Here is a 16,544-nt window from a genome sequence, read left to right as displayed (position 1 = left end):
CGTTTTAATCTAACACACAAAATGGACACACAAATCTGTCGATGAGAAAAACATTCTCCACTGAGAACAACTCCAACCATGCTAAGTTCTGATCATATGCTTTGTTTTTTGTCATGCAAAAGCCGATTCTTGCTGGGAATTGGACTTATTTGAAATCAAAAGGCAATTCTGAAGGAACCATAAGGATTCTTGGTATTAAGGCAGTCTCTTCTGTGCTACAGCCAGTTATAATAGGACCTTCAAATGAAATAGTTTCTCAAAGTTTTCACAACCAATCGCATTCCACTGCATAGCTTTGGCAGGCGCAGAATACGTAACATCATAATGGGCACCCTGACTTTCAAAATCAGCTTGTGTAGTGGCAAGCCAGAAGGATTGTAAAAATACTGTAGGGGAATTAACAGACTCTTCACTATTGACTACTGTGTCTCACAGGGGTGTGCCGCACCAAGTCTGCCTTGGTGACGCACTTCTTAGAACATACCACATTCTTTGACCGCTATCGACATTTTTGTCGAGCTATCACCTGGACGTGACGTATGACTTGTTTTCTCCTTGACAGAGAGCGCTTCCGGCCATCAGCCGAAGTGTCTCCGGGTAGTCTTGTGTTCACTTTCTTTGGAATAAGATCGTTAGACGGCGAAGTCAACATGGCAGTCTACAAAACAATTCACATCTTGAGATGCGAAATATTTTACTTGTGTCGTTTACTTTTCCTGCCGTGGATTTATCCACTCAATTGCCCGACTCTTCCTTCGAGTCGCTATTTTGTGACTTACAGATCTGCTAAAAAAGGGAAAACTCCAAGGAGATATATGGTCTCAAAATTGAAAGATAAAGAAACTGCACAACTATATGAATGCAGGATGGAGAAGAAATTGGAGGCTAAACAACAAAGCTGGGCAGTGGAAAACATCGAAGGAAAGTGGATTTTATTGAGGGATGCATTGCAGGAAACTGCGGATGAAGTACTAGGAGTGGAGGTAAAGACTTTTTTTTTTTTTTTTTTTTGCCAGGGGCTTTACGTCGCACCGACACAGATAGGTCTTATGGCGACGATGGGATAGGAAAGGCCTAGGAGTTGGAAGGAAGCGGCCGTGGCCTTAATTAAGGTACAGCCCCAGCATTTGCCTGGTGTGAAAATGGGAAACCACGGAAAACCATCTTCAGGGCTGCCGATAGTGGGAGGTAAAGACCGAAAGGCAAGGATGGTTTGATGATGACTGCAGAAGAGCAGTTGAGGAAAGAAATGAAGCAAGGAAGAAAATGTTTAGCAGGAAAACAAGAACATATGTAGAAGAATTTAGGAAGAAGAGGAAAGAGGCAGACAGAATTTGTAGGAGAAGAGAGAGGCAGAGAGGAAATGGATTACAGATTTGGAGGAACAATATGATATGCAGGAAGTACGGAAGTTCTATGGGCAAATAAAGGACGTACAGAAAGGTTTTCAACCACATGCTGTATTCTGTAGAGATAAAGAAGGAAACATGATTGGGGGAAGAGACCGGATTCTTGACCGATGGGCGGAATACTTTAGTGAACTGTTGAATGTGGCTGCAGAGACGGTGAGATTGGAAGAAGAGGATGGGCAGCCTTGGCAGGATCCTAGCCTAGATTTAAAACCAGTGCCTGTACCATCTATAGAAGAAGTAAGGGCGGCAATTAAGTACTTGAAGAATAATAAGGCTCCAGGAAGTGATAACATTTCAGCTGAGATGATTAAATACGGGGGTGAACAAGTTGACACAACTTGTTCACCAACTAATTGTGGAAGTTTGGGAAACAGAACAAATGCCAGAGCATTGGAGCTTAGCAATTATTTGCCCAATTCATAAGAAAAAAGATAAAGCAAATTGTGAAAATTATAGAGGTATATCTTTGCTTAGTGTGGTTTATAAGGTCTTAGCCAAGGTTTTGTCTATGAGACTCACTCCACTGGTTGAGCAGATACTAGGAGACTACCAAAGTGGCTTTCGACAGGGTAGATCAACAACAGATCACATCTTCACTGTCAGGCAAATAATGGAGAAATGCTATGAATATAATGTGGATGTGCATCAGCTGTTTGTGGATTTTTGGCAGGCTTATGATAGTGAGAAGAGAAGGAAACTGTATCAAACAATGATGGACATGGAGTTCCCAACTAAATTGATACGACTGGTACAAATGACCCTAACAGTACTAAATGCATGGTTAAAATAGAAGGAAATCTTACTAAAGAGTTTGAAGTAAACCAAGGTTTGCGGCAAGGAGATGTGTCATCTACCCTGCTCTTCAATGTGGTTTTGGAGCGTGTGATGAAAAATGAAATGGCATATGGCTTTTAGTGCCGGGAGTGTCCGAGGACATGTTCGGCTCGCCAGGTGCAGGTCTTTTGATTCGACGCCCATAGGCGACCTGCGCGTCGTGATGAGGATGAAATGATGATGAAGACGACACATACACCCAGCCCCCGTGCCGGCGAAATTAACCAATGATGGTTAAAATTCCCGACCCTGCCGGGAATCGAACCCGGGACCCCTGTGACCAAAGGCCAGCACGCTAACCATTTAGCCATGGAGCCGGACAGCGTGTGATGATAAAGGTGGAGGTCAGTAATCCAGGCGGTACGCTGTTCAACCGTGTAACACAGAATCTGGCTTATGCTGATGATGTTGATATGCTGTCTAGAAGATTGAAAGACCTAGAGGAAGGACTGGATAGATTAGAAAAGGAAGGAGATGAAATGGGCCTAAGAGTGAATAATGCCAAAACTCATTACCTGTTTGCATCTAGGAGGACCGTAGTAAGGGAAGACAAGTGCATAAAATTAAATGGGATTAACTATGAGAGATGTGAAAAGTTTAAGTATTTAGGAGTGCTGGTGACAAAACATAATGACATGAAAGAGGAAATAAAAGCGAGGATTGCTGCGGGCAATAGGGCTTACTTAGCTTTATTGAAAGTGTTTAGATCACGCAGCCTTGGTAGAAGATTAAAGTTGACAGTCTATTGAACAGTATTATGACCAGTGGTAACTTATGGCTCTGAAACATGGACAATGACCAAAGTAGATGAAGAACTGTTGAATAGATGGGAGAGAAAAATATTGAGAAAGATTTTTGGCCCAGTGAAGGAAGGGGAATTGTGGAGAATAAGGAAAAACAAGGAATTGGAAGAAATCTATGGACATCCAAGTATCGTAACCGAAATAAAAAGCAACGGATTAAGGTGGTTGGGACACGTGGAGAGAATGCCAGATAATAGGGCTGTCAAGAAGATCTATAAGGGAAATCCAGGTGGTAGAAGATGGAAAGGAAGACCCTGGAAAAGATAGTTGGATGATGTGGAGGAGGATTTAAGAAAGATGGGAATAAGAAGATGGAGGAGGCGTGCATAAGATCGTGAAGATTGGGCTACAATCGTCAGAGAGGCCAAGGCCCTACAAGGGCTGTAGCGCCGAGGAGTAAGTAAGTAAATGACACCGGACTGAGCCAGGATCGAACCTGCCAGGTTGGGGTCAGAAGGCCAGCGCCTTAACCGACTGAGCCACTCAACCCGGCGGACTTTATTTTATACTACAGTATGTAGAGATGGTAAATCACTCTGTTCATTATACATAATATTTATTTCCTCTGATTCAGTTTTTCCACAGAATATATTATATTATGTTTGTTCATATTTTTCACAATATTTCATATTTCTGAGATAAAGATTAAAGAATGGCTGAGGAAAGCAGGTGTAGGGAGGGCTAAGGGATATGGTCAGAGGGAGAGTTCAAGGAGAGATATTGGTGAGGAAATAACATTGTGTCACTGCTAGTAGAAAATGCAGAGGGAAGATGAAGGAGGGGGAAAGGGAAGTGTCACAGAGGTAAGAATAAAGGGAAAGGTAGGAAATGGAAACAAAGAGTAAAGGACAGAAAGAGGAAGGTGGAACAGGGTAATGAGAGGGAGAAGAGGAGAAAATAGGTTCTGCAGCTGTCAGGGAAGATAAGGGAGACCAGGAGGGGAGACAATATACTGGTGTGAGCGGGACTGACGCTTTGATCATTCGGCACTCTACTGTTAGGCACATGGGCAAAGTGTGGATGAAAGGGAATCAGGATGAACTGTTATCCAGTAATTAGGTTCAGACAGATGTTGAAGAAAGTAGAAGGGAAGAAGGAGACTTTCATGTAGGTACTGTCAATGTAAGGCAATCAAGAATAGGTATCAACATAATTGATGATGTGTGGAATCTGGTTATGACAAAGCAGAAGAAGAATAAGGGAACAGATATAGTTATCAACGGAATACTGCCCAACACAATAGTGAAAGTCTATACATCTACTAGTTCAGCAGATGAAGAAATCAAAAGAATACATAAAGAGATAGAAGATTTAATACAATATGTAAAGGCGATGAGAATCTAATTGTGATGGGAGACTGGAATGCAGTGGTAGGCCAAGGAAGAGAAGATAATGCAGTAGGAGAATTTGGACTGAGACAAAGGAATGGAAGAGGAAGTCGGCTGATTGAATTCTGCACTGATCACAATTTAGTCCTCACTAATACTTGGTTCAAACACCACAAACAATGGCTGTAAAAGATGATGAGACCTAGAGACACTGGAAGGTATCAAATAGACTTTATCATTAGGCAGAGATTTGGAAACCAGGTGTTGGATTGCAAGACTTTCCCAGCAGCAGATGTAGACTCTGACCACAACTTGTTGGTTATGAAATGCCATCTGAAGTTGAAGAAATTCAAGAAAGGATGGAATGCAGGAGATGGGATCTAGACAAGTTGAAAGAAAAGAGTGTGAGGAATAGTTTCAAGGAATATGTTGCACAAGGACTAAATGAAAAGCCTGAAGGAAACACATCATCATCATCATCATCCCACTCCAGTCGCCCAGGTGTGGAAGGAAACACAATAGAGGAAGAATGGACAGTCGTGAAGAATGAGGTCAGTAGGGCTGCTGGAGAAAGGTTAGGAAGAAAGGAAAGATCAACTAGGAATCAGTGGGTAACTCAGGATATACTAGACCTGACTGACAAACAACAAAAGTAAAAATTTCAAAAATGTGACGAGGGCAGAAAAGAATACAGGCTATTAAAGAATGAAGTAGATAGAAAGAGGACAAATAACGAAGAATGACTGAAAGAGAAATGCAGGATAAAGGAGGTTGTATGGTCATAGGAAAATCAAGGAAACCTTTGGGGAAAAGGAAACTAGGTGTATAAATATTAAGGGTTCACAAGGAAAAGCAACTTCTGGGAAAGAAGACAAGGCAAAAAGATGGCAGGAAAATAGCCAACAGTTATATGAATGTAAAGAAGTAAATGTAATGGTTCTGGAACAAGAAGAGGCTGTTAATACTGATGAAACGGGAGACCCAATTCTGAGGTCAGAATTCAGCAGAGCTTCAGAGACCTAAAAATGAATAAGGCCCCTGGAATTGATGATATACCGTCAGAATTGCGGTCTGCCTTAGGAAAACCCAGTATGGCGAGGTTATTCCTTTTAGTGTGTAAGATGTAAGATACAGGAAAGTACCATCCAATTTTCGGAAGAAAATATTTGTTATGCCTATTCCCAAGAAAGCAGGTGCTGACAGGTGTGAATACTATTGCACCATTAGGTTTAGTATCTCATGTCTGCAAAATTTTAGTACTATTATTTACAGAAGAATGCAAGAACAATTTGAAATTGAGTTGGTAGAAGATCAATTTGGCTTCAGAAGAAATGTAGGAACACATGCAGCAGTCCTGACTTTATGTCTGATCTTAGACCAAATTAAGAAAGACAAGCCCACGTACACGGCATTCGTAGATCTAGAAAAGGCATTCGATAATACTCATTGGACCAAGCTACAGTATTTCAGCTTCTGAAGGTGATCAGAATTGAGTGAGGCAAGGCTGCAGTTTGTCCCCTCTTCTTTTCAATTTTTATATAGAACAGGCATTCACATCCAGGAGGGACAGCAAATTTATTTGTAAAATAAATTGAAGATGGATATAAAAATAATGTTAAAAAAATTAATTCATACAAATTTACGTAAATCTTATACACAAATATGCTCTATAGACATTGGCATATTGAATATATGATGCAATATAAAAAGTCAACATTGTTTAGTGAAATGCAACAAAGTCATTTGTAATGGAGAGACAATATGGATTTAGTTATAAACCCTACCAAATGTATGAAAATGAATAACACAGGACACGTTTTCATTCATTAAAGGTTCTTTTTGTATTGATGATGAATGTTTTCAGTTATCGGTAGAAAGAGAAATATTCCCATTTGAAATAAGGTATTCTTCCATACAAAAGACTCATCTGAACTGTACCTTTGAGCGTGATGAAGTCCTGCTCATACTTTTTCAGTTTCTTTACTTTAATACTTGTGGCAAGTCTCATCAGTTGGCGAGCTACTTCTTCACTGCGGCACTTTTTGGGTAGAGAGACACGGAAGTACTTAAGGACAGACTCAAAGTCGAGCTGGAGAAGGTCTTTCTTGCACATCTATAGAACATTAGAAAATTAACAGTAATTCAGTTTGAACAAGATGAAGGGCTACAAATGCATTTTGTTAAGTTTTTTTTGCTAGTTGCTTAACGTCGCGCCGACACAGATAGGTCTTATGGCGATGATGGGATAGGAGAGGGCTAGGAAAGGGAAGGAAGCGGCCATAGCCTTAATTAAGGTACAGCCCCAGCATTTGCCTGGTGTGAAAATGGGAAACCATGGAAAACCATTTTCAGGGCTGCCGACAGTGGGGTTCGAACTCACTATCTCCTGGATACAAGCTCACAGCTGCGTGCCCCTAACCGCATGGCCAACTTGCCTGGTTATATATTAAAGAGAGAGAGAGAAGTCACTTCTGTGCCTGCAAAAGCCACTCTTTGATACTGCTGCTGGAGAAATACTGACATTTGAGGTACCCTGCATAATACTGAACCTTAAATGACAAACCTTATTGGACAAAGTTCTAAGCTGAAATTTCACATAGTGGTTTACGCAGGTGCAACAACAATATTCTCTATGTACCTTGATTGCAGAAAAACGGTGACATTTCAGAAAGGTTCAAGTTTAATACAACTGATCGAGAGGCCGTGTGGTTTAGGTCATGTATCTGTCAGCTTGCATTCGGGACAAAGTGGGTTCGAACCTCACTGTCAGTACCGCTGAAAATGTATTTCTGGGGTTTCCCATTTTCACACCAGGCAAATGCGGGGGCTGTACCTTAATCAAGGCTATGGTCAATTCCTTCCCATTCTTAGCCCTTTTATGCTCTGTCGTTGCCATAAGACCTACCTGTGTCAGTGTGACATAAAGCAAGTTGTATACAAAACAAATGTACAGTCTCATGACTGCATGGTACTGAGAGTTCCTTGCAGGTACGTTTTCCTCAAAAACAACTGAACCTATAGAAATATTGTTTATTTTGGGTATCTACATGGGAAGTGAATTAATTTGATAATAATCGAGTCTGATAAAATATTAATGCAAGGGACATAAAATATCATGCCTACATTCTTTGTTTGAGTAACTATACACAACTTCCTTGCAATTCTGATATTTAGTCATATCAATGTCTCCAAGCGGCCTCTTCATATTTACACAACACAACACAACACACTACACTACCAACCACCACAGAAACATGCAATAGTGATTAGATCCCTCCATATAGGGTTGGCGTTAGGAAAGGCATCTGGCCAAAAAACAGGGCCAAATCCACATGTCTGACACAGTTCGCACCTGTGACCACACAGGTGTGGCAAAAGCGACAGAAAGAGAAGAAAAGAATGTCTCCGAGCGGAGTGACCGCACAGTGGCTATGGAACCAAACTCTGCATTTGAGAGACATGCGTTTGAACTCCACCGTCACCTGTCCCGAGAATGTTTTCCAGTGGTTTATCATCTTCACTTCCACGCAAATGCAGGGACAGTTCCAGTCCAATGACCACAGCCGATTCCTCCCACCTCCTTACCCAATTTCATTCACCACCATTCATTTAATTTTCATTAGCTGTTCAAATGAAATTGGCATCAAGAAGGGCATCTAAAAAAAAAAAAAAAACATCATCTCACCTGCTCCCCAACCTCGTATCAAGAAACGGGACTAAGGAGTAGTAGACAAAGAACAAGTCAAATCAATGTCCATAAAAGAAATGCTTTTACCATTCTTCCTCACTAATGCATGTTTCTGTGAGAGTAGGTAGTGTGTTGTATGTAAATAAAAATAAGATAAACACTAATACCTAGCCTCTAAGCTACAGGAAGTAACCAGATGCGGCCCAAAACCACAGACTGGGTGGGAATTGAATTCAGAGCCATCTGAACTGAAGGCCTCAATGCTGATTATTCCGCCAAGGATGCTTTTACCAGTGATAACATACAATAACACTGGTCAGAGAAAGGAAGATAAATTTAAGAATTATATAAATGTGACCCATTGCACAGAAAGGGATCCAAAAATGGCAATGGAATTTTTACAGGAGAGCTGAACAAAGGTGCTTGTGGTGTAAAAATTGCATTCCTATGTTTTGACTTCTTGCACTACTTGCAGCAGTTCAAGTCCTCACCACTCAATGTTATGAAAACTTTGTACAATTGGTAAAAAAATTACTGAAAGTTGTAATTGCGTTTTTCTCAAAATACAATTTTCTTAACAGCACAATCAATAATTAATATCTTCTGAAGTATTGCACCTAGAAGCATGAACTCTTGTTTTAAATACTCAGTATCTTATGCCACAAGAAACTCAAAAATGAAAAATTGGACTTTAGGTCCCTTTCCGTGCAAAGGGTCACAAACAGTAAATTTACCAACATGTACAGATGCTTGATGTATGAACGTTGTAACGTGTCCCTCATTCAAGAAGACAATATAGTTGAAAGGTCATATATAGATAGGACCACGAAAAGGAACACATTAATGCAATAACAGGTCAGTGTGCAAAGAGGGAGCAACAGAAAAAGGAGACAAGAACAAACATGAAAACACAAAAGGACAAGGACAACCTCCACATTTTCATACACTGCCTTCTTCAAATAGAAAGGTTCTTAAACAATCCTCTACACCTATTTCTTTTCAAACTGACCTGTCATTACATTAATCTTTTTCATGTTCCTCTCTCTCAATATATGATTTGAGAAAATCCATTAGTTAATCCTCTACTTGATATCTCATTTAGCAATCGAGTGATGGGCTACTAAAACTGTAAGAAAGTGTTGGTTTTGCCTTTGCTTATCTTAAGGGACTGCTATCACGGTTAGCGTTGAGACTAATTTAAGAATAGTATGATTTGATTTTTAGACCTGCCTCTTCACACAGAGATCCTACTGTAAGATCTGAGTTGAATAAGCCTAGAAAGCTGATCTGGAAAAGAGGTCTCATTTCATGCTATAAAAGAGAAGCACCATATATCAAATTGAGAAGTCAGCATTGCCTTACAGAACAGTGGCACTTTGGGTAAACGCCTTCAACGATGGTCGGCAAACTGTGGCGGACATTCATCGGGCAGGTCGTCCTACGAGCGTCAGTGCTGCGTTAGTGGACAGTGATTGAAACCAGATGATTTGTGAGCTCAGAACTGTTGCAGAGATTCGACAGGCAGTAGACCGCTCCATTCGCACCATCAACAGAAGAGGCTCTGCTAAAGGTATACTACGACTTCCACATCGCTGGCAACGGGTTATACACAACGCTGGTGATTACAATGAAGGACAGTAAAGGTTGCTAACATGTAACTCTTTTGTATCTGTTGTAAAAAAAATAGTTGCCACTATTTAAGTTCCAACCTTCGAATGTCTCAAAAAAATGACTTCACAAGTTAAGGGTTACAGCAACAACCACCACCACCATCACTGATTTTAATGTGACAAGGGGAAGAATGTTGTCAACAGTTCTATGTATTTATGCTGCGTATGAATTTGTGTTATTCTAATACCCTATGATAAAGAGAAGACTTGTTAAAGTATTAAGAGGAGTAGATATAGGTTCAGATCATTACATAGTCAAAATCAAAGTTAAGTTCACACCACTAAAAAGAAACCAAAATGCAATAAACGAAAGAGGAACTTTGATCCACACCAATTAATTAGGAATGATAAACAAAGAGAAGTCACACAAAACATAAAACTGACAGATAACTTAGAAGAACTGGTTCCAATTCTCAGGCAACAAGCTGAAAATTTAGCCCCATTGAACACACATAAAAGACATGCCTGGTGGACCTCAGAATGTGACAAAATTCATGAAGAAAGACATCAGGCATGGTTAAAATTTCAAACACACAAAACAGAAGAAAGTGCAACCAACCTCAAAAATATCAGGAAAACGTTCACACAAATTATCAGGCAAACCAAGAGACAATCACAGAAAGATCTAATCAACTCAATAGAAGAAAACTACCACAAAACCAATTCCAGAGATTTTTACAAAATGTTTGGAAGACAAGTACAAAAATTTGCCCCTCCCACATTAATGCTGAAAAGTGAGGATGGAAAAACAACACATAATGACAAGGAAAATGCCGAAATCATGGCTAAAGCATTCATTAAACTTTTGAATTGTGAAGAACCCCAGGAACTTTTAGCAATTAATACAGACACACCCATAAAAACCCCGCCTGAACTCATAAACCCCCCAACAATCCAAGAGCACTCAAAGAGTTGGATGCTTGCGGAGAAGATCAAGTTTTCGCTGAAATGTGGAAATATGCCAGTGATACAGTTCGAACATCCTTACACATGGCCCTAACAAAAATCTGGATAACAGAAAAGTTCCCTGAACATTGGAACACAGCCATAATCCACCCACTCCACAAAAAAGGAGATAAAAGCAATCCAGATAATTACAGAGGTATCTCTCTCTTAGACTGCACATACAAGATTTTCTCCAGAATGCTATACTGGAGGATCAGAGAGCAACTAGAGGAAGAATTAGGTGAATACCAACGAGGCTTCAGACCTTGGAGAAGCTGTGCAGAACAAATCATCATTTTAAAATTAGCCATAGCATATTACAAGAAGCAAAACAAACCTTTTGCAATAACCTTTGTGGACTTTAAAAAAGCTTACGACTGTATCCATAGACCTTCAACGTTGAAAATTTTAAGAAATTTTGGGCTCCATCCAAAATTAATCAAACTGATTGAACTCACCTTAACCAACACTAAATCAAAAGTCAAGTTCAGAGGGGAATTCTCTGAGCCATTCATCATAAATACAGGCTTAAGACAAGGAGATTGCTTGTCACCACTGCTGCTCAACTGTGCCTTGGAATATATAACGAGGGAATGGTACAAGAGTAACCCAAAGAACATCCGAATTGGAAGACCCAAAGACAACATAAGTTTAAATTGCCTAGGTTTTGACGATGACCTTGCTCTCTTGTCCAACAATATTCAGGAAACCCGACAACAAGTTATATCACTACAGGAAATAGCACAGAAAATTGGTCTTGGAATATCTTTTGAAAAGACAGTAATCATGTTTACTGACCCATCATTCATAAACAAAATTTCCATAGGAAACCAAGAAATCAAAATTGTAGATAAATTTAAATATCTGGGAGAAATCATAACATATAACCTCAATGAAAAGCCAGCATGGCATAACAGAATAAATAAACTGACCAGAGCACAATATGTCACCAGGAATACCTATAACAAAAAGGGCCTGTCAATAGCAACAAAATTAAAACATTACAAAACAGTCACTCAACAAGTAATAACATATGCAAGCAAAACCATCTTCAAAACAACTAACACTGCACAAATAGACAAAATACTCAAGATAGAGAGAAGAATCATTACAACGTGCATCAACAAATCATACCAAAAAGATGGACACTGGAGAGTAGCTTCTAATGAAACAGTCTACAAGGAAATAGAACCAGTAATGAGCACAATCAGGAAGAAACACATTTCATTTTTTGGACATCTAATCAGGACACCAGAGAACAGTATCATCAGGAAAAATAGAAAAATTATGGAATAGTAAGTGCAACATTAAGTGGATTACAGAAATCAAGGAAGATATGGATGAACTACAAATTACAGTGGAAGACCTAAGAAACAAAACCGACAAAATCAAGAAACTCACAAACAAACCAGACTGCAAATCAGAATCAATAAACAGACAATAGGAAGGGTGATTTCCGATGAAGAAAGAAGGATACGATCAGAGAGAATGAAGAAGTACTGGGCTGACAGGAAACTGAAAAATTCTTTGTATAAAGTTGGCTAGAGTGGTCCAATGAAGGCCATAAAATGTAAATAATAATAAAGAGAAGTCTATAAAGCTGTGAGAGTGATGTAGTTCATCAGGACTACGATTCGGCAAGATCATAACCGTGGCCTTTATAAAGTAGGATGTCTCAAAATGAAATGGGAAAGAGTATAAAAACATTTCAAGCATGGTCCAAGATTTTCAAATCTTCTTCACCCTCTAATGATATTGGCTAGGATGTCTGTAGGATGTCTCATTAGTGTGGTCTTCATTAACACGCTTTCCTGCATGTTTTCGAAGTCCTGATTCCTGTCATATCAAATCTATAAAATACCTCATTAATCGCGGCACCCATTTTTGCTATTACCGCTTAGTACTATCACATTTTCCCCAGCCTTGGAAATTTTTTTTTGTCATCCCTTGTGAAAAAGGAACATGATTTCTAATACAGATAACAGCCCTTGCAAAAGGAGGCAGGTCGGGGAAAGTGACACATTATAGTGGGAAAAGGCCTTAAATTCCTGAACTTCACAAAGAAAGTTACACCTTCCTGTAGCGAGCCACTAGTCTCAGTAAAGTTCAATTTTGCTTTCCAGTTAGCAGTGAGAGTGCTGAACAACCCAGTGAGCCTGTTTGTGCTTGTATTCTGGATTCCAGTCAGAATTACAAGTTAAAAACTTCACTGTTGGTCCGTATTGACAATAAGATACTTAGAAATAAAAGACTTGAAGTTTCCACCTTTTCAGTATAATTTCTAATCAGTTTTGTGATTTTATTACATCATTAGAGATATCTTCAGCTGCTTATTTCTAGCATAGATTAAATAAGATATATAGGCAAGAAACAAAGAGTAGTCAAAGATTCCTAATAATGACAAACATACACTGTGTATACTAAAATCAGAAAATAGTGCTTTCTTTCTTTATTCGTGTCAGAAGTATCAACTTATAGATATTTAACAAAAAGCAACATCTACATTTCTACTATACAAATATACAAGTCTATTATACAATCACAGATAGAGCAACAATATTCAAGAGCTAGATGATGCTTGCCCAGTATTGGGCGACGTCAATAGCGTTGGGGGAGGCTGCAATCAAGTCTTTCATAGTGCACATTGAAGGACATAAAACACACTGACATAGATGTTGGATCGTCTGCTGCTCTCCGCAATCACAAAGTGATGAATCACTTGAGAAGCCCCACTTCCGCAAGTTTACTTTGGTTCTGCCGACTTCTGTACGGAGTCTGTTAAGGGCTTTCCATACTGTCCACTTCTCCTGGTGTCCACATGGAAGACTTTCCTTTGGCTCTATCCAGTTGGAAAGGTGGTGGATTCTTTCTTTCCACATTGTGACTCTAGCATTCTCTGCTTTCCCCTCAAGGTTGACTGATGTGCGGAGAAAACTTTTCCTAGATTTTAGCCTCTGTGTGGCTGGTTGGTATCCATAGAGAGGATGTGCTTCTGAAGAAGATGCCTGGAGCCTTTCTTTGTTAGCTGCTACCTCCCTACGAATCTCACCGGGAGCAATACCAGCTTGGCCAGCTTTGCTCATATGAATACTCATGGAGGAAAACTTCCAGACTCCCAAACTGAATACCACATTGCAACATTTTCCACAGCGGTTCATGAGACCCGCATTTTTCAATGCAACTTAGCATTAACATGTTTCAGGTATCCAGAAGTATCTACCAGAAAATAGTGCTTAAAACAGCTGATTAGAGTCTTTAAAAACAGAATAACACACAAACATTCCTTCTTATTATATTTAAAAATTACACTTTAAAACATGTTCTTGGAATAGAATTGTCATTGTAAAATCGATCTTTTATATAAATCCATTTTTAATATTAGTCTTGCAGACAATTCAAACATGTTGGTTGAGATGGCAAATTAATCCAATTTTTATAGAAAAGGAGACTCCTCAAGGTCGAAAGAAAGTTGCATTGAAAAATGTGGATCTCGTGAACCGCTATGGAAAACGTTGCAATGGAGTATTCAATTTGGGAGTCTGGAAGAAGAAGAAACTAAGAAATATATGATGAAATTATGAAGAGGGCCTAAAATGTAAGCAGGAAGAGATAGAAAACATGCTCACCCTCTTTTATTCCTTACAGCTGATACCCATCAAGTGACGTGACTGGTCTTAGCAGCTGCTGTTCCTCGTCTAGTGTTGTAACCATGTGTCTTGGTGTGTGAAGGAGTTTGATTGGGTGAGAGAGGGAGGGGAGGGTAGAGGAAGGAGAAGAAGATGTGCTAGCAAGGTAAATGTATGGGAGGGGTCTTTTCGTAACAAAAAATACAGCTTTTTTTGTATTTCCGAGCAAATCAAGGAAAGAAGGTATTTGGTCATATAATGAACCTTTATTTTCTAAAATGTAATTTAAATTTATATTAGCATGAAATTGACCCAAAAATATGAATAACCTTCCTAAGACATTCATAAGCTTGCCCTTGTCAACCCTTTGCAAAATGGTCAAATCTTGACTGAGGTAAATGGGTGGCCAGCTTTGCTCATATGAATACTCATGGAGGAAAACTTCCAGACTCCCAAACTGAATACCACATTGCAACATTTTCCACAGCGGTTCATGAGACCCGCATTTTTCAATGCAACTTAGCATTAACATGTTTCAGGTATCAGGTTGTAAAACTAAGACCTGTCTGTCCAAGAAGAAGCCTTACATAGGACGCACAGAAGCCTATATATGCTTGAGCCAGAAAAACATATGCTGTTAGAATTAACATTGTAATTAAAAGACGGTAATTACTATTATGGGTCGAAGAAGCTACTTGAAAATCATGCTTTTTGAATAAGTTTGTTACTTGAAAAATACCAGAAAGTTGCTAATTTAGGTTTTTTACATGACTATGGAACTAACTTAGAGCATTGTTTTTTACCACTTTTTCCAATCATTCTATTAAAATGGTATCGATGCTATATCCATTGAACTTTTTTTATTTTTTATTTTTACAACTTGCTTTACGTCGCACAGTCACAGATAGGTCTTATGGCAACAATGGGACAGGAAAGGGCTAAGATTAGGAAGGAAGCGGCCATGGCCTTAATTAAGGTACAGCCCCAGCATTTGCCTGGTGTGAAAATGGGAAACCACGGAACTTCAGGGCTGCCGAAAGTGGGGCTTGAACCCACTATCTCCCGAATACTTGATACTGGCCGCACTTAAGTGACTGCAGCTATCGAGCTCGGTCCATTGAACTTAGCCAAGTTACGTATAAAATGCAATTCCTTATTTGACTTTTTGTGCGAAAGGGGCAAGTTAAATGAGTGATAAATGAAGCTATGATAAGCTTCTCTTTTATGAATGCTGGGATGCAGAGAACTGTTTTTGATAATAACAGGTGAGAAAGTTGGTTTCCTATAAACCTTATAGGCGAACTTATCTTGTTCTCTTCTGGTGGAGACCTCAAGAAATAGAGAATATTAATCTTCAACGGTCAATTTAATGTTTGGATCCAATCAGTTAAGAAATTCTAGACCCTGTATTTGTGTAATAATCTTGGTATGTTTTAAATGATTGAGAGAGATGTTGGCTAATATACCCAAGGCCAGAGCCCCAAGCTACGTATAAATTGCAAGATCTTTTTGTTGAGCACAAATTTGAGAATTCTTATGGAATCATTGATTTCCGGCCTACTGAGATGACCTTGAAATGATAAATTATTCTTGATAATATCTAATATTTCCTTAACTGGGATATAGTACATATTTTTAATATCATAAGAACAGATGGTGTGGTTACTTTAAAACTTTTTATTTTAATTCCTTATGGGGGATTTACTGTGAAAGACATCATGTTTCTTAAGAAACTTGTGTAAAAATTGAGAGGTTCTATATGTTGGACTATTTCTAAAATTAATAATAGGCCTAATGGGGACTCTGGCCTTATGTATTTTAGGTAAAGCTCTGGCTGCAGGTAAGCCTTTTGGGTCCCCTGCTCATTCAAAATGAAGGAAGAATTTTAAATAACAAGGATCTTAAGATTACATTAGAGACAAGTCGTGGGATCTTTATTTGTTAAAATGAAAGTGTCATCCAAGAAAAAGACTTCATTTTCTTCTATGTAGTCCTCTCTATCCATAATTACAGTTGTGAAACCTTTCTCTGTCTTTTAACGTTATTCTGCTGTATTTTTTTTTTTTTGAAGTTCCTTATTTTGTTTATTGGCATTATAAGAAAAATTGGCTTTAGTGTAGTTTACAAGGGCAGGAAGTTTCTTTTTAACCTCATGTCTTATATAATTCTGTATATCAGTAGGAAGTTTCTGGATAGTGAACTCGACCTTAGTAATGGTGGTTATGAGGTCTCTTTCTT

At 39.0% G+C, this 16,544-nt stretch overlaps 1 protein-coding gene across 5 annotated transcripts in view; it reads right to left on the bottom strand.

The window, feature by feature from the left end:
* GAPcenA (GTPase activating protein and centrosome-associated) overlaps positions 1–16,544 on the bottom strand; it is a 316,010-nt gene that overhangs the window by 87,849 nt on the left and 211,617 nt on the right. For all 5 annotated transcript variants that reach the window (XM_067138159.2, XM_067138162.2, XM_067138164.2 and 2 more), the window contains one exon: positions 6,316–6,490. In XM_067138159.2, the coding sequence (XP_066994260.2) occupies positions 6,316–6,490 (175 nt within the window). The remainder of the gene's footprint in view (positions 1–6,315; positions 6,491–16,544) is intronic.

Source organism: Anabrus simplex, chromosome 1, assembly GCF_040414725.1.
Source record: "Anabrus simplex isolate iqAnaSimp1 chromosome 1, ASM4041472v1, whole genome shotgun sequence".
In the NCBI taxonomy this organism is placed as follows: Eukaryota; Metazoa; Arthropoda; class Insecta; order Orthoptera; family Tettigoniidae; genus Anabrus; species Anabrus simplex.
This window is presented reverse-complemented; position numbering and strand designations above follow the sequence as displayed.